General features: G+C 38.3%; 1 protein-coding gene across 1 annotated transcript in view; it reads right to left on the bottom strand.

Annotated features, from left to right (window-relative positions):
• Nucleotides 1–1,600: 1,600 nt before the first annotated feature.
• Nucleotides 1,601–24,373, bottom strand: part of LOC101610170 (putative adhesion G protein-coupled receptor E4P) — a 55,969-nt gene continuing 33,196 nt past the window's right edge. Inside the window, exons 10-15 of the mRNA XM_045134747.1 lie at nt 19,704–19,939; nt 18,741–18,807; nt 18,173–18,264; nt 15,979–16,159; nt 6,164–6,259; nt 1,601–1,698 (exon numbers count right to left, since the gene is read on the bottom strand). Of these exons, the coding sequence (XP_044990682.1) occupies nt 1,696–1,698; nt 6,164–6,259; nt 15,979–16,159; nt 18,173–18,264; nt 18,741–18,807; nt 19,704–19,939 (675 nt within the window). The 3' untranslated portion in view covers nt 1,601–1,695. The remainder of the gene's footprint in view (nt 1,699–6,163; nt 6,260–15,978; nt 16,160–18,172; nt 18,265–18,740; nt 18,808–19,703; nt 19,940–24,373) is intronic.

Raw genomic sequence — 24,373 nt, 5'->3', positions numbered from 1 at the left:
ATATAAATAAACTAGAAAAATATTCATATAGCTACAGCCAGCTGATTCTTGACAGCTGCACTCAAAAACCATGAAGAAAAGGCAGCCTCTTCTACTAATGGTGTGATGAAACAGGATATTCATATGAAGATGCCTGGAACTTGACACTCTTGTCTTGCCCTCTAAAAATTAACTAAAAATAGCACAAAGGCATTAATGTCAGACCTCAAACTTTGAAATTACTAGGAAAAAACACAGGGAAGCACTTCAAGATTTTGGCACAGGAACTGTATCTTAAATGCAAGTCCAATGCCAGTGAATAAATATAAATATTGTGAACACATTAATTAAATTAGGAAACTCCAGATCACCAAAGGACATAGTGAGAGAAATGACAGATGACATGATATGAGAAAATGTTTGCACTCTGCTCATCTGGCAGGGCATTAATATCAAAGTATGCAAGAAATTCATGAAGCAATGATAAAAGAATAAGTAATCTTATCGAAAAAGGCAAATGATCTGGACAGACACTTCTTAAGTTACTAAATATAACTGTTATAATGATATATAAGTGCTTAATATATAAAGCTTTCTGAAAATGCAAATCAAAGGTACCTCACATAGTCAGAACTGCTATTGTAAAAAGTGCTGGCAAAGATGTTGGTGGGAATGTAAGTTTATACAGCCACTGTTAAAATGCATGTCAGATCTGGAGAAATGTCTCAGTGGTTGAAGATAATTGCTTACAAAATGTGAGAGCCTGGGTTTGGTACTTTGAGAGTACTAAGGAGTACTCTCACAAAACCAGACAAAATGGCACATCTGTCTGGAGTTTGAAGGTAGTGGCAAGAGTCTCTAGTAAAGCTGGGTGTGGTGGTGCACTTCTTTAATCCCAGCACTTGGGAGGCAGAGATAGGAGGATCGCCATGAGTTTGAAGACCACCCTGAGACTACATAGTGAATTTCAGGTCAGTCTGAGCTAGAGTGAGAACTTACATCAGAAAAAAATATAATAAGAGTCTCCAGTAAATATATTTAACAAATGACCCAGCTATACCATACAACTTGTCAGTGTATTTCCAAAGGAACCTAAGTGTCATGCATAGTATTTGTTACAGCCCCAGTCACATAGCTTAATTATAGAATCAACTTAAGTGTTCATCAAAGGATAAACAAAATATGGTGTATATGTACAATGGAATATTTTTTCTGCTATAAACAAAAATGAAAGAGTCGTGCAGGAAAATAGGTGCAACTGAAAGATATCAGGTAAGGTAAATAAATTAGGTGTATTAAGACAACTCTTGAAATTTTATCTTATATGAGAAAAGTGAATCTTAAAATGTCCAGAATGCAGGAACAGGAACTATTAGGGATGAGAAGGTGATTGGGAAATGGGTCAGGTGATGGTAGAGAGAATATGATTAACTCATACTACATGCATACATTTTACAGATAATTCATTTTTACAGTTAACAAGGATTAATAATTGTTACCAAATAATTTTAAAAATAAAAAATAGGATAATCAGGATGCTTCACAAGAAAGAGAACTGATAATATCCAGTCTACAGATGACCCCATGTGGGCACCATGGAAGTACAAGTTATTTATTGGTTCTTGGCTAGGCAAAGAGTAGATGCATGACAGGTTGTCATTGGTCTGACGTGGCACCTTTTCAGTGTAAGAATTCTGAAGGCTTCTCTGGTTCTTCCTACTGCGTGGGATATAAGAAGAAAAAGAGAAATTAATGCTTCAAAAATAAAGGAAAATTCTAGCTTGCCTGGAGATTCACCAGTGAAGATTTTCTATGAGGTCCAAAAGTTAGGAAACACAACATAGTATCTAACTCTACAGTTTACCTACCCCTACACCCCCCAAAAAATAATATATTTATTAGATCTTTTCAAATCTGTAGTAAGCTCACTGAGGTAGCAGAGATCTGCCCAAGAATTTATCATAATTTTCAATAGTTTATCTTCGTTATGAGATTAATCCTATTTTTTTATTTTATAGATAAACAAAGTATTACAGAGATATTAAGTCATTTGTCAATGGCCACACGTTCCTGAAGTTGGGATTTGAACTTAGATATTTGGTTCCACTTAAACATGACAATAATAGGTCACCTAAATGACACAGTGAATCCACTGGGATTATAAGACTGAGTATGTAATTTAGACCAAAACATTTTAGAAAACATAAACAATCGTCATTATTATTGAGATTTCTACATAGTTAGTGCTTGATAATTTTTTATTAAAATTAATGTGGACAATGATTAATAAGAGAGCAAAATGTTCTCAGGGACATTATCTTAATCCCTATTCAATAATATATTTTCATAGTGACTGAACCCAAGTTCAGACATGTTAATTCAATAACCACAGGACACAAATCTGATAGGTAATTGTTGGCCAATATTCCTAACCTCAGTAACTACACAGTGCTTTTGTGTGCACGGGCATATGCATGTATATACATACATGTATTTGTGTGTGCATGCTCAGGTGCAATGTGCATGTCAGTGCATGTGCACGTGGATGCACATATGTGTGGAGGCCTGACATCTACTTTGGATGTTCTGGTGAAATCCACCTTGCTTTTGAGACAGACCTTCCCACTGGCCTGGAATTCACCAGTTAGGCCAGATTGGCTGGCCTGTGAGACTCAGGGATACTCTTGTCTCCCTGTGTCCCAGCATTGGGATCACAGGTATACTCCACCCCACTCACATGTATTTTAAGTGTGTGTTTTGGGAATTAAGCTCAAGTTCCTTATGCTTGCAAGGCATGCTTAATCAAATGAGTTGTCTCCCAGACCGAATTTCATAGCTCTTTGTGGCTTTAAATATAATACAAGAATGTGACCTGAGAGTGACTCCTCCTGCACAGAAAGCTAGCATTAGAATAGAACTCCATTGATGGCTCAGTAGCACCCCCTAAAGCTAAATACAGAGCTTTCGTGAGAACAGTCCTATCATTGGAGGTTAAGCTGCTCTGATAATCACAACACTAAGAGCAATCACGATTCAAGGATGCAGTGGCAAGACCAAGGCAGTGACCAGGTGAGAGAGCTAAGAGGATGTGGGGTGTTATCTGACACCAGCCAGGAGAGGCGTGAGCAGTCCAGTCTGGATGCACGCTCTGACAGGGAGTAGAGTTCCATCATGGGGTGGTCCCAGCCTCTGTGGTGAGGAACCAGGTAGGCATGGCTGGCTTCCCATAGTGACAAGACAGAGGAAAAAAAGTTTCTCATTGCCCCTAATCTCATGGTACAGTCCAGTGATTTCACCGGTCCTGCCACAGTCCACGCCATCCTGAGGCTGGTCTACAGCTTGCGCACTGGCTGTACCTCACGGCTTACAGTATGATCTGCTGAGCTGCATCTACCCACGCAGCATGGGCAGAGATCTCTGAAGCTCAGCTGGGGAGCAAGCTTGCACAGAGGCTCTGAGGTCTCCACACATTGAGCCTCTGGAGGGCTGCAGGGAAATTAGCTGGCAGAGAGAATCCAAAGTAGCCCAACTACTTAGGTTATAGCTAGGGAAAAACCACCCCAGTACTTGGCAGATTCCAACACTGGAAAAACTATAAAGAACTGTCTATAATCCAAGTTCCTCAGCCAGAAGGGATTTTCGACTTTTCTTCTGTGCATTCAGTATGTTATTATGTAAGGGATTTTTCTCATTTTTTCATGGGTCTCACTCTACTCAGGCTATTCAGAAATCAATCTATAGTCCAAGGCTGACCTCAAACTTACAGCATTCCTCCTACCTCTGCCTCCTAAGTGCTTGTATTACAAGTGTGCACCACCACACCCAGATGTTTGACTTAAGTTTTCATTTCTTGCTATTCTCTTACTTTAATGTTTTTGAAACAGGTCCTAACCACACAGCAGAGAATGACTTCAACCCCATAAGTCCTCCTAATTCTGACTCCAAAGGGCTGGCATTACAGACACACAACACCACACATATGCCATCACTTTATTTTTGTTCTATCATGGTGTTTTCTCTCTTAATTATCTTCCTCTATTTTGCTTTGTCTTTATGTGCATACCAATGCATGTGGTGTATGTTCAAGTGTGGACGTGTGGGCCCATATGTGTTTATAGGCCAGACATTGATATCCAGTGTCTTATAGTTGCTTTCCATATTTTATTATTTTTGGAAATAGCATCTCTTTCCAAACCTGGAGTTCTTAAATTTGGCTCAACTAGCTGTCCAGCAAGCCCTGGTAATCCTTATGTCTCTGCCTGTCCAGTGCTGCATGGCAAGTGCATGTTACCGTGCCTGGCTTTTATATGGGTGCTGGGTTTCTGAACTTGGGTCCTCATGGAGGTCCATCTCTCATCATCAGAAAACAAACAAGTAACATGTTCCAGTGAAGGTACTGAGGAAAGGGAACCTTAACCACTCCTGCTTGGACTGCAAACCTGTGAATCCTTCGTGTAACTCAGTATAGAAGTTTCATTAAAAAAATTGGAATGAAAATATTCTACAGCTTTACCATACCTAAAAAATTAAGCCTACTCAAAAAACATACACCTTCACATACATTTATTGTAGTATTCTATTCAGGAATCAAGTTATAAAACCAGCTTTAGTGCCCATTAGTATATGAGTAGATAAAAAATGCATGTTATGGGGCTGGAGAGCTGGTTCAGTGGTCAAAGACACTTGCTTGTAAAGCCTGCTAGCCTGAATTCAGTTCTCAAGCCACTCATGTGAGCTGGGTGTAAAATGTAGCACAAGTGTCTGGAATACGTTTGCAGCAGCAAGATGCTCTGGTATATAAACACACACACACACACACACACACACACACACACACACACACACACACAGAGAGAGAGAGAGAGAGAGAGAGAGAGAGAGCACATAAATAAAATAAATAAAAGAAGAATATATGATGCATATACACAGTGGAGTACCATTCAGACCCAGAGAAGCATGATATTATTCTACTTGCAGTAACATGAACTGGAGAACCATATGCCTATGATATGGACACAGAAAGGTGATGTAATGGTTTTGATTCTTAGCTGACATGATCTATGTTGGAGACAAGCTTCTGGATTTGTCTGTGAGAGATTGTCTAGACTGGGTTAATTGAAGAGAACACCCATACAGTGACTGTGGGCAGCACTGTCCCTTGGGCCAAGGTCCAGACTGTGTAGACAGGAGAGAGTGAGCTGAGCACTGGCATCACCTCTGTCTGTCAGGAGACTATGGGTGCACTGTGACCAGCCACCTCAAGCTCCTTCCATCATACTTCCCCCATCATGATAGACTCAAACTAAGTGAAAATAAGCCATTCATTCTTAACTGACTTTTGTCCCAGCAGTGAGATAAAGGACAAATTTAGACAAGTAAGATGTATACCAGGAAACTAAAATAAAAAAGAAGAAGAAAAGATGTGCTGAGAGTCAAACAGGAACACCAAGGGGTAAAATAAGGTAATGGGGGTGGGGGCAGAGTGACGTTGGCAAGACATGACAGTAGGGAGGGTGGAGACAAGGAGAGCATGGCATATGCATTTAAGAGGAAGTCATAGTGAAACTCATTGATACAATTAACCAACTAATAAGTTAAGAATAATTAAAATTTAATAAAAGTAAAGCTCCTATACCATGCACTCCTAACTTCTCTTCTTTTATCTGTTATGCTGAAGCATTTATCAGTTTCTAGCATCATATAATTCAGTTACTGTGGTTAATATCATCACCTCCTACAACTAGAACAATAGCTTAAGGAAAGAGAGGACTTCTTTCAATGCTTTTGGATGCAACGGAAAAAGAGAGAAACAAGCACAGCAAAGGGGATGAAGAAGGGAGGAATGGAGTGGGAGAAAAGTAAGGAAAGCAGGAAGGAAGGGAAGAAGAAAGGAAGGAAGGAAAGAAGGAAGGGGAGGGAGAGAAGAGGAGAAGGAAATAATGAAAGAAATGAAAGAACTGAAACAAATAAAAGAAAGGGAACAGAGAGGAGAGGAAGGAGAGGAGAGAATGAAGGGAGGACATGTGGGAGGGAGCAATAACTAAGAGGTCCTCTATTTGAGATGTCACATCCAGAAGTATCAGCTACGCTGTGTAGGAGCCTTAGCACTCTTCTTGCACGATGGAACCAGGATGCTCGTGGTTGTACAAGTTCAGGTATAGCCTTCCTTGGGCACAGTTCTTACCATTTTGGTATGTGTAGTAGACCGAGACATCTCAGCACTTTCTGTTTCAACCCCTTTCTGCTTCCCTTTAAACCACTTCTTATATTCCATTCGGACCTGGCAGATTGAGGAATAGCAAAGTGTGGGTTACAACAAGAACTTTGTTCAAAAGAAAACAAATTATCACAGAGGCTAAAGATACACATGCAAAGTTCTTCTCTGTTCCACTCTCATTCATTTCTGAGCCTAGTTAGTGCATCTCAAGGTAATTGTGCTTATTTCAATTTTTCCCATCATAAGAAGGTGCATATATTGAACATCAAAAGGATTTAATGATGAACCTAAGACAGGGGTAAGTCATGAACCCTAGGGGTGTAATGTCTGCTGCTGTCTGGCTAAATATATATGCTATGCTCATCAAACTGCCCAGTAAGCACTTCTCTTAATGTTCATACCTATGTATTAATGCTACTCTCACTTTTGGTAGAGAACCTTCTCTATTCAGATAGCAGTGACCTGGGGATGACTCAGAAGGCATCATAGTGCTGGAAAGAAGTGACAGGAGTACTCAGCACTGCTATATCTCTATCACACCTTGAAGGCTCAAGGTCCATTACAGAAGAAGTGGAAGAAAGAATGTAAGAGCCAAAGGAAGGGTAGAACTCTGTACAACATGCTCCCTTAGACACAAAATGGCCTGGATATCCATGACCTCACAGTACCTCACACTACCTACACAAGACCATTATAATAGAAGGAAAGATCATGATATCAAAATAAAAGAGACTGATGGAGAAGGGGTGGGGATATGATGGAGAATGGAGTTTCAAAGGGGAAATTGGGGGATGGCAGGTATTACCATGGGATGTTGTTTACAATCATGGAAGTTGTTAATAAAAAAATAATAAAAATATAACAGGGGTGGGGCATGCTGGAGAGATTGCTCAGTGGCTAAAGGTGCTTCCTTACAAAGACTGACAGCCTGGGTTTGATTCTCCAGTACCCAGTAAAGCCAGATGCACAAAAATAAATAAATACTTAAATAAAATAAATTACCTTGGAATAAGCATAACCAAGGAAATGAAGATTCTCTACAATGAAAAAGAAAGGATTTGATGATGATCGAGGTGTTTCTGGGGTGGTGGTAATAAAAGGATGCTGTGGGAATGCTGCTGGTGGTATTGATGATCTAGAATATGGTGGTAAAGAGTATAGTGATGTGAGAGTGAAGGAGATGGTGACTATGATAAGAATTAATGGTGATGGTAATAATGGTGCCTATGATGACATTTGTGATGGTGATTATGGAGCTGCTGCTGGTGCTAATGATGATGCTGATGATAGGATCATGATGATAGTAATGATGAAGATTATAAGGAAGAGGATGGTGATGGTGGTAGTGGTGATGATGGTAGCTTCTTTTTAACTGAAAACAGCTACATGTGGAATACTTAAATTATAACTCTCACTAAAAAGTCCAAGACTCTTCTGGAAGACTCTGCTGGAAGGTTTACATCACACTTTTCTATTTAATACTCAGCCCTTGCATGAAGGCTGTGTAATATCTGCAGATGATGAAGAGGACACAGAGAAAGATCAGGTATCCTCCCAAGGTCACACAGCAACCCACTTTACAGGAAGAACTGGTATTAGTGAGGAGGTCTCTCACTGTTTGATGTAATTTCAGTGCCAAAATCAGGTGTCCCTCTGTACTATGGATCTCCTCTTTAGTGAACTCAAATGTGGCCATCCAACTTCTTTAAATATATTTTCTTTGAATATATTTTCCCTAGCAGGTGGAGTTATTTTGGAAGGTTTTGGAACATTTAGAAGGTGGAGTCTTGCTGGAGGAAGTCAGTCACTGGGTGTGGTCTTTGATGTTTCATAGCCTAGTCTCAATTCCTATTCATCTCTACTTCCTCACTGAATATAATGTGACCATCTGGTCCATTCCTCCTATAGGTTTGCCTCTGGTACCAACATGGGATGAATCCCCTGGAACTGCAAGTGAAAATAAACCCTTATGTCCTTGAGCTGTCCTTCTCAGGTATTTTATCACAGCAATACAAAAGCAAATTATTTAACTGGGCATGGTGGTGCACACCTTTAATCCCAGCACTCGGGAGGCAGATGTAGGAAGATCACCAAGAGTTCAAGGCCACCCTGAGATGACATAGTGAATTCTAGGTCAGCCTGGCCTACAGTGAGATCTAACCTTGGGGAAAAAAAAAAACCCAAGAAAGAAAATTATTAAGAAAGTAAGGACTTCTGGTTAAGATGGTAGTATAGGTACCACACCAAAGCAGCCTGGGGGAAAAAAGCCAAAAAAAAAAAAAAAAAAAAAGCAAAATACACACTTTTACTAAAAAGTGAGGTGTATAGGAAATTGAAACGGCAGTGAAGAAGTAGGAGAAACCCAGAGCATCCAGAGCCCGCACAGGCTGGCAGAAGCACCTCCGGCATGTGGACTGCGGTAGTGGTGCGGTAGCCAGCCACCAGGCTCAGCATGAGCTGCAGGAAAAACCAGGTGAGGGGATTTTCCACTCACACCAGAGTTCTCCACTCACTCAAGAAATGTGAAGGGAGAAGGGAAGTGAACAACGGAGGAGCAGATCACAAGGTAGAAGAAATGTGGAACAGCGAAAGAACGAGAGCAGCATCAGCAGTGACCCTGCCCCGCTGCAAGTGCACGGCTCCAGCGAACAGAGCAGCCTGTCCAGGGACACGGGCATGCTTACTTGAACCAACAGCAGGATCCAAGCGTAACTGAGACCAAAATCATCCAAAAAGGTAACTGGGATTACACCAGGTTATTACCCACCTAATAACCTGGTATATAGGCCTGAACCAAAAGTGCTAATTGAACCTTCCATATCAGGATAAAATATATGTTAAATCTGATGGATGGTCAGATTTGCCATTAGTAAATAAGCTGTATTTTGGGCTTGTTATTTGTTGCTTCTTGATTTATAGTAGCTTTGTTTCCTCTTCTACTATACATTAGGGAAGGGTCTCACCTGGTCACAAGGTAACTTGCAACCCTCTATAGACCAGAATCTTAACTGCCTTGTTGTCAGGATTAAGGGAGTGGGTGAGGCACCACATGGCCTAAAAGACAGACAGACGATCTGGTTGTCATAATACTTACTCTTGGATAAATACCTGTGCTTTTATTCATTGAAAGTGTATATTGTTTAGTTAAATTTTGGAAAAGATCTGTATTTGGTTCCACTCAACCTACTTGAATACTCGCATAATAGGCAAACCCAACACCTAGAGTCACTCTTGTGGATACTCTGAGAGTCTTGGGAACCACACCTAGTACCTTAAGCTCCTACCCTGAAGATATATAACATCAGATTGATTGATATGTCTAATAATACTCAGCTAACTAAAAAATCAAATCATTAAATAATCCAGGATGCAAAATATATGCATTATAACACAAGAAACCCCCAAAATCAAAACAATATAAATCCACCAAAAAGCATTAATGCATCAGAAATGACCTCCAATGAGAACAAGTTAGAGGAAATGCCTGAGAAAAATTTCAAAAGAATGATTATAAATATGTTCAAAGAACTCAATGAAGAAATCAAAGGAAGGAAGGAAGACACAGAACACAAATTTAATGAAAGAAAGAGGTCAGTACTAGACATAAATAAGGAAATAGAAATAATGAAGAAAAACCAGTTAGAATCACTAGCAATAAAGAACAAAGTTTATGAAATAAAACATTCTATAGAAAATCTCACAAGTAGAATGGATGAAGGACATGACAGAATATCTCAGCTAGAAGACCAGGTGGCAGATCTAATATAGTCCAACAAAGAGAAAGACAAACTTATATAAAAGTATGAGTGGGAATTTCAAGATATTCGGGACACTATGAAAAGATCAAACATAAGAATTGAGGGCATAGTAGAAGGAGAATAATTTCACTCCAAAGGCATAGTAGTCATCTTCAGCAAAATCATAGAAGGAAATGTCCCCAAAATTGTGAAAGAGGTGCCAATGCACATAGAGGAATCCTTTAGAACACCAGCCAGACAAAACCTGGAAAGAACCTCTCCTCGCCATATTATAATCAAACTACCAAGCACATAAACCAAAGAAAAATATTGAAAGCAGTCAGAGAGAAAAATCAAGTAACCTACAAAGGCAAGCCTAGCAGGATTATAGCAGATCACTCACCACAAACTTTAAAAGCCAGAAGGGCATTTAGTGATGTTGTCCAAGTCCAAGTCCTGAAAGATAACAACTATCAACCAAGGTTATTTTATCCTGCAAAAATTGAAATAGACAGAGATATAAGATATAAGATATAAGAACATTCCATGACAAAAGTAGGCTAAAGGAGTATTTGAAGACAAAACCAGCTCCACAGAAAATACTTGAAAGAATCCCCCATGCTGAAGAGAAGGAAAAGCACACATATAAGGAGACTGGAAAAAGCAAACAATACTCAAATACTTGTTAAGACAAGAGAGTAAAGCTAAAACTGAAAGAACTACAAAAAAATGGCAAAAATGAATACACACCTTGCAATATTATCTCTTAATATCAATGGCCTCAATGCCCCAACCAAAAGGCATAGGTTTACAGACTGGGTTAAAAAGCAGGATCCTTCAATTTGTTGCCTCCAAGAAACCCACCTTTCTACAAAGGATGTACAGTATCTGCAGGTGAAAGGTTGGAAAACAGTGTGTCAAGCAAATGGACCTAGAAAACAATTAGGGATTGCTATCCTAATATCTGACAAGGTAGACTTCAGTCCAACAGTGGTTATGAAAGATAAGGAAGGTCACTTTATATTGATTAAGGGCACACTCCAACAGGAGGACATTACAGTCCTAAACATATATGCACCTAACATGGGGCCCCCAAATTCATCAAACAAATGCTATTAGAATTAAGGTCACAGATAACACCAAACACAGTGGTAGTGAGTGACTTCAACACCCCACTCTCATCAATAGACAGATCATCCTGGGAAAAAATAAAGAGAGAGACATCTGGACTAAATGAGGTCATAGATGTAATGGACCTAACAGATATCAGCAGGACATTTTATACAAATGCTGCAGAATATACATTCTTTTCAGCAGCACATGGAACATTCTCTAAAATAGACCATATATTAGGACACAAAGCAAATCTTAACAAATACAGGAAAATTGAAATAATTCCTTGCATTCTATCTGAGCACAATGGAATCAAACTACAAATAATAGCAAGAAAGGCTATAGATCATACACAAAATCAAGGAAACTAAACAATACACTACTAAATGATGAATGAGTCAATGAAGAAATCAAGAAGGAAATTTATAGAGTCAAAGGATAATGAGAAAACAACATACCAAAATCTCTGGGACACAATGAAGGCAGTCCTAAGAGGTAAATTTATAGCTTTAAGTGCCTATATTAAGATATAAGAAATGTTGCAAGTAAATGGCCTAATGGTTCACCTTAAAGCCTTGGAAAAAGAAGAACAAGTCAAACCAAAAATCAGTAGATGGGAAGAAATAATAAAGATTAGCACAGAAATAAATGAAATAGAAACAAACAAACAAACAAACAAAAACAATCAAAAGAATCATTGAGCCAGGCGTGGTGGCGCACGCCTTTAATCCCAGCACTCAGGAGGCAGAGGTAGGAGAATCGCTGTGAGTTCAAGGCTACCCTGAGACTACAGAGTTAATTCCAGGTCAGCCTGGACCAGAGTGAGACCCTACCTCGAAAAACAAAAAACAAAACAAAACAAAACAAAAAGAATCAATGAAACAAAGAGTTGGTTCTTTGAAAGGATAAACAAGACTCATTAACGCTTAGCAAATCTGACCAAAAGAAAGAGAGAAGAGACACAAATTAATAAAATTAGAGACAAAAATGGTAATATCACAATAGATGCAAGAGAAATTCAAAAAATCATAGGGACATACTACAAAAGCATATTCTCCAGAAAGTATGAAAATCTGAAAGAAATGGATGATTTCCTTGATTTATATGACCTACCTAAATTAAATCAAGATGAGATTAATAACTTAAATAGACCTATAACAAGAATGGAGACCTGAACTGTTATCAAAAACTCCCAACTAAAAAAAGTATGGCCCAGATGGATTCACTGCTGAATTTTACCAGACCTTCAAGGAAGAACTAACACATTGCTTCTTAAGCTTTTCATAACCTAAAAAGAGAAGGAATCCTACCAATCTCCTATGAAACCAGCATCATCCTGACACCAAAACCAGGCAAAGATAGAACAAAAAAAAAAAAAAAATTACAGACCAATTGCCCTCATGAACATAGATGCAAGAATTCTCAACACAATATTGGCAAAAAGAATACAAGAATATATCAGAAAGGTCATTCACCCTGACCAACTAGGCTTTATCCCAGAGATGCAGGAATGGTTCAACATACGCAAATCTATAAATGTAACACATTATATAAATGGACTGAAGGACAAAAATCACATGATCATCTTATCAGATGCAGAAAAGGCATATGGCAAAATCTAACATCCCTTGATGATAAATGCCCTACAGAGACTGGGAATAGAAAGATCATATCTCAACATAACAAAGGCTATTTATGACAAGCCTACAGCCATCATATTACTAAATGGGGAAATACTGGAAGCTTTTCCACTAAAATCAAGAACAAGACAAGGGTGTCCACTGTCCCCACTTCTATTTAATATAGTACTTAATATAGTATTAATATAGTATAGTATAATATAGTATTTAATATAGTAGTCTTAGCCATAGCAATAAGGCAAGAGACACACATAAAAGGGATACAAATTGGAAAGGAAGAAATCAAGTTATCATTATTTGCAGATGACATGATTCTATATATAAAGGACCATAAAGACTCTGCCAGCAAACTGTTAGAGCTGATAAACACTTACAACGATGTAGCAGGATACATGATAAATACATAGAAATCAGTAGCATTCCTATATGCTATCAACAATCACACAGAGGATGAAATCAGAGAAACACTTCCATTCACAATTGCTTCAAAGAAAATAAAGTAACTTGGAATAAACCTAACCAAGGAAGTAAGGAACTTTATAATGAAAACTACAAAACACTCATGTGAGAAATTGCAGAAGACACACTAGGAAGTAGAAAAACAATATTGTGAAAAGGGCAATCTTACCAAAAGCAATCTACACATTTAATGCAATCCCCATCAAAATTCCAATGGCATTCTTCATGGAGATAGAAAAAAAAATCCCAAAATTCATATGGAATCACAAAAAACCTTGAATATCTAAAATAATACTGAGCAACAAAAATACAGCAGGTGATATCACCATACCTAATTTTAACCTATACTAAAGAGCCATAGTAACAAAAACAGCATGGTACTGGCACAAAAGCAGACATGTAGATCAGTGGAACAGAATAGAGGACCCAGATATAAGTCCAGGCTATAGCCACCTGATATTCAATAAAAATGCTAAAACTACTCATTGGAGAAAAGACAGCCTCTTCAGCAAATGGTGCTGGGAAAACTAGATATGTATCTGTAGAAGGATGAAAATAGATTCTTCTCTCTCTCCATGAACAAGAATTAAGTCAAAATGGACTAAAGACCTGAACATCAGACCTGAAACTCTGAAATTCCTAGAGGAAAAAGTAGGGGAAATCCTTCAACATATTGGTCTTGGCAAAGACTTTCTGAATATAACCCCAATTGCTCAGGCAATAAAGCCACAGATTAACCACTGGGACCTCATGAAATTACAAAGATTTTGTACAGCAAAGGACACTGTGAATAAAGCAAAGAGGCAACCTACATATTGGTAAAAAATTCTTTGTCAGCTATATATCTGATAGAGGATTAATATCTAGGATATACAAAGAACTCAAAAAGTTAAATAATAAGAAATCAAATAAGCCAATTAAAAAATGGGCTATGGAGCTAAACAGAGTTTTCAAAAGAAGAAATATGGATGGTGTATAAGCATCTTAAAAAAATGTTCTACATCCCTAGTAATCAGGGAAATGCAGATTAAAACTACATTGAGATTCCATCTCATTCCGGTTAGATTGGCTACCATCATGAAAACAAATGATCATACAAATGATCATAAATGCTGGTGGGGATGTGGAAAAAGAGGAACCCTTCGATACTGTTGGTGGGAATGCAATCTGGTCCAGCCATTTGGAAATCAGTGTGGAGGTTCCTAAGACAGCTAAAAATTGATCTACCATATGACCCAGCTAGAGCACTCCTAGGCATATATCCTATGGACACATTCTATTTTCTCAGAAGTAACTGCTCAACCATGTTTATTGCCACTCAATTCATAATACCTGGAACCAGCCTAGATGTCCCTCAACTGATGAGTGAATAATGAAGATGTGGCATATTTATACAATGGAGTTCTACTCAGCAGTAATGAAAAATGAAGTTATGAAATTTGCAGGAAAATGGATGGGTCTAGAAAGGATTATACTAAGTGAGGTAACCCAGGACCAGAAAGCCAAGCACCACATGTTCTCTCTCATATGTGGACCCTAGCTACAGATGATTGGGCTTCTGTTTGAGAAGAAAAAAACCTCTGTAGCAGAGGCCTATAATTTAAAATGGAGATATAAAATGATGAGAAAGGAAGGGAGGAGGGTACTTAATAGGTTGGTATTATATATATGTAATTAGAAGAATAGATTAATGGGGGTGTAAAGGCCCAAAGTGAAGTCAGGGGAAGAGATTTAGTAAAGGAAAGGTGGAGGGAGGGATAAGCAAAATCTAAGAGGACACAAATAAATCATATGAAATCCTACAGTTTTGGACAATGGAACACTCAGGAGCCATAGATTGTTGTTAGAGAATTTTCAGTGCCAGGGAATGGATACCTCCAGTGAGTTGTTGGCCAGGGGGATTCCTGATGCCCTCAAAACATTATAGGCCATTGTTAAGGCCCTTAGCTTCCCACAGGGTAAGACTCTATTGCTGAAGACTCCACATACTTGGGCTGCAAGGCCATTGAGAAATCCTGCTGGAACTGAGTTGATAACCTCCACCATGTAGACCAGCTGACAGCTGGAAGAAGCCATTCTACATGTAGTTCAATGGGAGAATGAGATACCATCAATGAAGATACCCAACAGTGAGCAAGCCTTATAATTGGCCAGCCAGGCCACATGAGCCAAGGGGTGCAATAGTGGCATGTCTGTCATGGTGGAAACCAACTGCTATTCAATTGGACTGGAGGCCCACTCCATATCAAAATAAAAGAGAGGCTGATTAAGAGGGGGAGGTACTATGATGGAAACTGAAGTTTCAAAGAGGAAGGTGAGGGGAGGAAGTGAATAACCATAGGTTATAGTCTACATTTATGGAAGCTTTCAATAAAAAATAAATAAATTTTAAACAAAAGAAGTAGAACTTAATTTTTGTGAAACACTGTGATTAGGAAGAACAGAAGAAAGGATCATTTGTTAATGCAGCATAATCTACCTTGTCCTGACTGATAGAAGCTCTTGGGAGGTATGCTAAGCTTTGGAATGGATGGGACTTAGAGCACACAGTATGCCCAAGCAGAATTTATACCCTCTTTCCAAATGGGAGATAGAAGTATAGAAATCCAAGAATGTACCAGGCAAGCCTTTAATCTCAGCACTTAGGAGGCAGACATAGGAGGATCTCTTTAAGTTTGAGGCCATTCTGAAACTACAGAGTGAATCCCAGGTCATCCTGAGCTACAATGAAACCCTATCTCAATAAACAAAAGAAAAAAAAATACAAGAATGAGAGCAGATGTTCAGTGAGACTTTGGTGCTAGGTTGGTGATATATGAAATGTAAGCCTTACCTGGTGATTAAGCAGACAGTGTACCACAAAGAGCAAAACCCCCTGCAGGACATTGATGATGGTGAATAGGTAAGCAAAGACCAATCCGAATGTCTTCCCCACTTCTTTCATCATAAAGAATCCAATGCCCCAAGAACAGCCCAGCACAAATACCTGAACAGCGACTTTAAATGTCATGACTCTAGAGGGAAGAAAACAATGTTACCTACTATTCGTCAGGGTTTCAATATATGATTACTTAGTAGTGGTAGTAAATGCATATTTTACAGGCATTTACTTATACATTTTTGGTATATTTTTGTGTTTTTTTTTTTTTTTCAAGGTAGGGTCTCACTCGAGCCCAGGTTTACCTGAAATTCACTGTGTAGTCTTAGGCTTGCCTCAATCTCATGGCGATCCTCTTACTTCTGCCTCTCAAGTTCTGTGTGTGCCAACACACCCAACTTGCATTTACACATTTAACCCTCACAATACCCTCATGCATTTAAGTGCTGCCGCCCAGCCCTTTAGTTTAATGATAAAGTGGAAGCTATGGTTTCAACTACTGTTGCTGAGAGTAATATTTTTATATAACTTTGGGAAATGATTCATTTCCAGCATTCTATCTGGACTTACAGGGAGATTTGTAAGAAATGCATTCTTGAAATTTATGTTGAAAAATTATATGAGGATTATAACTTGAGAAGCTATTACTCTGTTGAACTTGTACAAACAATAATGTTTCATTTGTGTACTAGAACAGGATTGATGATGCAGCTGGCAGTGAGATGCACGTGGGTGTTATGTGCATGAACTGTCATTATGCACCAATTACAGAGATAGAAAAGCTTAGTGAAGAGTGAAACCCTGCCCTCCAGGATCAAGGAAACTAAAGCCATGAGATGCCAGGATACTTTGTACATAAATTGGGCCACAGTCAAGGTCAGAACGTGGACAGATATATACCCTTAAGATTTACTTACATAAGTAACCAAAGCAAGATATTTATCCACTTCTGGGTAAGATGATCACTATTTTGGTATGTATTATCAATGGAGACAGTAACATCAGCATACATTGGAGTTAGAAGCATTGTAATATGCTGTTTGCAAGAATGGACAGATAGCTTAGCAGTTAAGGTACTTGTATGCAAAGTCTACAGACCCATGTTCAACTTCTAAGATCCATGTAACCCAGATGCACAAGGTGATGCATGTGCAAAGTCTCACATGTGTACAAGGGGGTGTACATATCTGGAGTTAAATTTCAGTGGCTGGGGGCCCTGGTATGCCAATTATCTCCCTCCCTTTCTTCCTCTCTCTCTCTCTCTCTTTAAAGGCATGTGCCAACATGCCCAGCAAAAAATAAAAATAAAAATATTGTCTTCAAATGCCCAGTATCTACTGAGGTACTATTAACTATAAGCTGATTTCATTATTATCTGGAAGACTTTAAAAGATGCCAATGAAGATAAAGTTTACTAAGGAGAATGGATTCCAGAAACAAGGAGGAAAATATAATGTTGATACTATTGACATTAATTTCATATTAGGAGTATATCACACACATTTAAATAATTTTTCTTTTATGTTTTATGTGCATGGTATGTTCATGTATGTATGCATGTTCATATGTGTGTATGTGGAAGCCACAGGTCGATGCCAAGTGTCTTCCTCAAATGCTCTGCACTTTATCCTTTAAGAAAGGGTCTCTCACTAAACCCAAAGCTCACCCATGCAGCTAGAGTAGCTAGAGAATAAGCATAAGGATTCCATATCCACATCCCAATGCTGGAATTACAGCTGTGCACCACCATGCCTGGCATTTTACATGGACACTGGGGATCCTTACTTGGAACCTTATGCTTGTGCAGCAAATACTTCACCTGCTGAGCCATTGCTCCACATCCTAGTGAATGTTTCTTGAATAGATGATTGAGAACATTCATTAAGTTACCTAAAATTCATAATTTCACTTCTTCTGTTAGAAATTTCCCTGTATTTTTGGTGTGGTGTTTTGTGTGTGTGTGTGTGTGTGTGTGTGTGTGTGTGTGTGTGTGTGTGTGTAGGGGTATTAGGCATTGAATTCAGGGCCTCACATGTGATTCCAAGTGCTCTGCTACTGAACCACCCCCAGTGATAAATACTTTCTTCCCTAGAAAAAGTTGTATTACAAAACAAATCCATGGGTACAACTGATGCTGGCACATTCTTACTTGGTATCTTGAATGGTAGAAACTTCTTTATTGAGGGAAGAGAGTTTGCTTCTCAATATCCACATAATTTGGAAGTAAAATACCATATTTATCTGTAAGAAGGGCATCAACAAAATGACTTGTAGTTTTCTTTTAGGATTATTTTATATCACCCATCTTAATTTGGACCTAAGAATCTTTCCCCAAAGATGCAGGCTCCAGAAGGACCTCAGGGACATGCTCTGGAACATTATGTATGGCCTACTGGGTATCCCAACTACCTTGGTGCTTAATTAGTTGAACACAGGGCATTTTCAAAGTTGAATGTTACTATTCACATCTGTCAAAATCAGGAAGCTCCTGTCCAACAGAGGCGTGTTTCCTTGTGCAGAGATGTCCACTTTTGCTGAATGTACATGTGAAAGATTGGATGGGGCTTTTAAAAGAATGCATAATAGAGAGTTGTACTGTAGGGAAGCAGAGCTTCCTAGATTTAGCTGCACTTCCTTACCTCTGTCCCCTGTCCTTGACCCGTAAGAGACACTGGGCAAACTGAGTGTAGAAACACCCACACAGGACTGTCACTTACCAAGATAATGACTGCCACTGGGCCCATGAAGCTCCAGATGAATCCCTTATCAAGGCTGAGCCAGCAGCTGTGGAAAGGGAGAGAAGAATCGGCTGTTTCTTCCTTTCCTTAAGGAAGATGATTTGACTATGAGCTCCTGGAGCAGAGCAAGACTGAATATCGTCAAGAGCCATTTAGTTCACAGCTAGATTGTAGACTGTGTCCCCTTCTATCATAAGCCATATGCTATGTGCCTCAGCTTCCCTAGTCTGAAGTAGGAGCTATTCAAATATACTGGGTCAATCACTGATTTCAAGAGAGATAATAAGAAACATGATATTCTATCACATGCACAAAGAACTTCCTACTCCAAGCAATGCTACCAAAATGCTAATTTCTTCAACAAAATACTCTGTGATGAGATTTGCAAATGTTCCTCACTAAATACAGCAAAGCAGAGCTGTTCAGAACACTGTAACCTTGGAAAAGTGTGTTAAATACATTAATTCCTATCTATCCTGTGTGAGAGATAACAAATTTCTGACTTCCAAGGGTCATACTAAGAATGACAAGAATAAATGTATACAGTAGGAATATCTCAAAGGCCCCACAGCCTTTGGAAATTAGTTTTGTTGTCATTGTTTTCAATTTGGACAGTAACTGACACTTATTCTATCTAAACCCTGAAAATCCCATAAAATACAAGATCATAGTGTGAGACTGTGGGTTTGCTTTAACTATTCCTGAACTTCCTGATTACAAATTTTGTGTGCACAAAAGCAAAAGGTATTATGGTTTTTAAGAAAATCTGAGATGGGATCAAATCTCAGGAATACTTAGATACATCCCTTCTAGGATTTTCTAAAAGATTATGAAAGATAATACTTAGGCTAAAGAAAGAATGGTTTGAGAAATAGATGAGAATTACAAAATGAACTTATGAGCAAAAATTTTGATTTCAAAGCAGGTATGGATCACACATACTAGGCATGTGTTCCATAACTCTCATGTCCGAGGCTGGCAGACACAGCAACAATACATGCCGGGATTCCGTAGCCAGCGGGGTACATGAACCTCTTCTTGAACCTGCCAGAGCTTGTGTAATTTGCAACCTTGAGGTTCCTGACTGTGAGAAAGAGGTGCAGTCCTTCTAGAAGCATCCACATGAAGGCAGCCAAGTAGAGGTAATGCAGCATTCCTGCGATGGCAGAGCACAGCTCCTAGATGGGAGAGATGGGTTGAGTGTGCCAGTCAGATGCCAATGCACGCTGCATCCGATAACATGGTCAGCACTGCCCACCCTGAAAGTTAACCTGCAGTCACCATGTGAACCCCTGTGATGTATATACATACACTCTAAAAGTTAAGTTTAATTTCTTATTGTTTTTTTTTTTTTTTTTTCAAGGTAGGGTCTCATTCTAGCCCAGGCTGACCTGGAATTCAGTATGTAGTCTTAGGCTGGTCTTAAACTCACAGTGATCCTCCTATCTCTAAGTTTAATATTCATACTAACAATATTTATATAGGTGAAATATTTAATATTTAATAATTAACATTAATATTATCAAAGTTTAATATTATCTAAGGGAAACCTTATATCACTTTCCATAGATGGAAACCCAAGGTCATATGTCATAAATATAAAAGTCATAGAAATAAATGTGAAGACTAAATTTTCAAGTGCTCGACAAAGCTAGAAGGTCTGGAGAGTTAAAGGTATTCACGTGCAAAACCTGACAGCCTGGGTTTGATACCCCAGTATCCACATATAGCCAGATGCTCAAAGTTGTACATGCACATGAAGTACATTTGCAGGCAAAAGAGGCCCTGGTATGCCCATTTTTCTCATAAGTAGAAAATAAATATTAAAAAAAAACATGATCTAGACTCATATCAAGCACTTTCCTAAAATAGCAGATAGAATATAAAGTTTCCTTCAATTCTTGAATTACAAACAGCTCCAAGGTAGCATAAACTATGATGAGCATAAGGAGAAAGAATGGAAGATATGGAAAACACAGCAAAGAACAGACCCACACCCCCAGGGATGCATAGCATATACACCATCTGTGATAGGAGATGGCCACTGGACAGAAGAAGAAGTAAATTATACACCAGAGAAGACAATATTCTAGAACTCAAAGACAGCAACAGAAACTACTAGAGAAAGAATGGGAAAAAGTATTTGGAAAAACAATGGCTGAAAATATTCTCAATTTGAGTTACTCATGCATAACCCACAACCCCATAAGGTAAGAAGAGGGTCCCTAGTGGAATGGGGGCAGAGACAAGGGAAAAGAGGGTACCAACACATAATGTATGCATATAAAATATGTTGTTATAAATTATAATAATAATTTAAAACTTCCAAAGAAAATCTCAGTGAGACCTCAGCATTGTTTAGGGCTAGCAAATTGTTAGGATATACATGTAGATATATTAAGAAATTTATACAGTTTTGACTGTAGTATTAACTCTTGCCTGAGATGACTGAAAACTGATATTTAAACAAAATTTTACCTGGAGTGTTTGTAGTAGCTTTATTTATGATAGCCTAAAAGTAAGAAGAATCCACTAATCTATCAATTGATAATGATGTATAAGCCAAATATAGTACACTGTACAATGGAGTATTATTTGGGAACAAAGTACCAAAAAAGGTCCCAACATGGATGAATGCCAAAAATATCATCCTCAAGTAAAAAAGCCAGACACACAAGGCTTCCCAGGGTATAATTTTAACCATATGAAATATCTAGACATAGATAGCTTGTAAAAAATAAAGAAAGAAGAAAGAAAGAAAGAAAGAGGAGAAGAAGAAAGAAGGAAAAGCAGGAATGAGGGAAGGGAGGAAAGGAAAGAAGGAAGGAAGGAAGGAAAGAAGGAAGGAAGGAAGGAAGGATAGAAAGAATGAAGAAAGGTAGTAAAGAAGGTAGGAAGGAAGGAAGGAAAGTAGGAAGGAAGGAGTAAAAGAAGGGAATAAGGAAGGAAGGTTGGAAGTAAGGAAGGTAGGAAAGAAAGAAGGAAGATGGAAGGAAGGAAAGAAGGTAGAAGCTAGGAAGGAAGGAAGTATGGGAAGAAGGAAGTTAGGAAAAGGGGGTGACTTCTTTATGGACATTGGATTTACTTTGAGGTGATAAAAACTTTCTGGCATGAAAAGTGGTGACAGTTACACACTATGAATACTCTTTATGCCAGTGAGCTGTATACCAAATATGGTTACAGAGGCCAAGTTGTGCTTTGTATTCTTTGTGATAATGAAAACCACAGACTTCTAACAAAGGAAACTTCACCCAGAAGAGGGGGAAATAAACCCTGGCCATTGTACAGAACCAGTGCCACCACTACCACAACCAGGCGATGGCAAGAAGAGAAAAGTGCAGGAAGCATCACTGCGAATTCAGCACATCACCAAATTCTATGCATATTTGGTAAATAGAAGTACATTATAATTTCTCAAAATAGTCTATGAGACTATCAAAACCAGACAAAAACTGTATAAGAAGGAAAAAAAATACATGCCAATGTCCCCTTCTCTTTATAGAAATAAAACTTTTAACAATATTGTGTAATGTACAAAATAGACAACACATAATGTAGGACATAAAAGATTTGATAACAAGAGAACAACAACAACAAAAACTTGTCTGATGCCAGAGTGGGTAGCATAGAAATTAGACCACTGTCCTCATATATATGAGACCATGCAGATAGCTGGCGAAGATTTTTTCCCACTATGTAGGTTGCCTCTTTGCTTTTTTCACGGTGTCCTTTGCTGTGCAAAATCTTTGTAATTTCATGAGGTCCCAGTGATTAATCTGTGGTTTTATTGCCTGAGCAATTGGGGTTGTATTCAGAAAGTCTTTGCCAAGACCAATATGTTGAAGGGTTTCCCCTACTTTTTCTCCTAGCAGTTTCAGAGTTTCAGGTCTGATGTTAAGGTCTTTAATCCATTTGGACTTAATTCTTGTGCATGGCGAAAGAGAAGATTCTATTTTCATCCTTTTGCAGATATATATCCAGTTTTCCCAACACCATTTGCTGAAGAGGCTGTCTTTTCTCCAATGAGTATTTTGGGCATTTTTATCAAATATCAGGTGGCTATAGCAACTTGGGCTTACATCTGGGTCCTCTATTCTGTTTCACTGATCTACATGTCTGTTTTTGTGCCAGTACACGCTGTTTTTGTTACTATGGCTCCTTAGTATAGGTCAAAATCAGGTACGCTGATACCACCAGCCTTATTTTTGTTGCTCAGTATTATTTTAGATATTCAAGGTTTTTTGTGATTCCAAATGAATTTTTGGATTGTTTTTTTCTATTTCCATGAAGAATGCCTTTGGAATTTTGATAGGGATTGCATTAAATGTGTAGATTGCTTTTGGTAAGCTTGCCATTTTCACAATATTGATTCTTCCAATCCAGGAACAAGGGATGTTTCTCCACTTTCTAGTGTCTTCTGCAATTTCTTGCATGAGTGTTTTAAACTTCTCATTGTAGAGATTCTTTACTTCCTTTGTCAGGTTTATTACAAGGAACTTTACTTTTTTTGATGCAATTGTGAATGGGAGTGATTCTCTGATTTCACCCTCTGTGTGTTTGTTGTTAGCATATATGAAGGCTACTGACTTCTGTGTATTTATTTTATATCCTGCTACATGGTTGTAGGTTTTGATCAGCTCTAACAGTTTGCTAGTAGTATTTAGGGTCCTTTATGTATAGAATCATGTCATCCTCAAATAATGATAACTTGATCTCTTCCTATCCAATTTGTATCCCTTTTTTGTGTGTCTCTTGCCTTATTGCTATGGCTAAGACTTCCAAAACTATATTAAATAAAAGTGGGGACAGTGGACACCCTTGTCTTGTTCCTGATTTTAGTGGGAAAGCTTCCAGTTTTTCCCCATTTTGTAATATGTTGGCTGTAGGCTTGACATAAATAGCCTTTATTATTTTGACATATGTTCCTTCTATTCCCAGTCTCTGTAGGGCTTTTATCATGAAGGGATGTTGGATTTTGTCAAATGCTTTCTCTGCGTCTAATGAGATGATCATGTGATTTTTGTCCTTCAACCTGTTTATATAATGTATTACATTTATAGATTTGTGTATGTTGAACCATCCCTGCATCTCTGGAATAAAGCCTACTTGGTCAGGGTGAATGATCTTTCTGATATTTTCTTGTATTCTGTTTGCCAATATTTTGTTGAGACTTTTTGCATCTATGTTCATGAGGGAGATTGGTCTGTAATTTTCTTTTTTTGTTCTATCTTTGCCTGGTTTTGATATCAGGGTGATCCTGGCCTCATAGAAGGAGTTTGGTAGAATTCCTTCTTTTTCTATTTCCTGGAAAAGCTTAAGAAGCAATGGTGTTAGCTCTTCCTTAAAGCTCTGGTAAAATTCAGCAGTGAATCCATCTGGGCCTGGGCTTTTTTTTAGTTGGGAGATTATTGATAACTGTTTGGGTCTCCATATTTGTTATAGGTCTATTTAAGTGATTCATCTAATTTTGATTTAATTTAGGTAGGTCATATAATTCAAGGAAATCATCCATTTCTTTCAGATTTTCATACTTTCTGGAGTATATGCTTTTATAGTATGTCCCTATGATTTTTTGAATTTCTCTGGAATCTGTTGTGATGTTACCTTGTTCA

This window comes from Jaculus jaculus, chromosome 15 (assembly GCF_020740685.1).
Source record: "Jaculus jaculus isolate mJacJac1 chromosome 15, mJacJac1.mat.Y.cur, whole genome shotgun sequence".
NCBI classification, from domain to species: Eukaryota; Metazoa; Chordata; class Mammalia; order Rodentia; family Dipodidae; genus Jaculus; species Jaculus jaculus.
The sequence above is the reverse complement of the archived record's forward strand: the minus strand, read 5'-3'. Positions and strand labels throughout refer to the sequence as shown.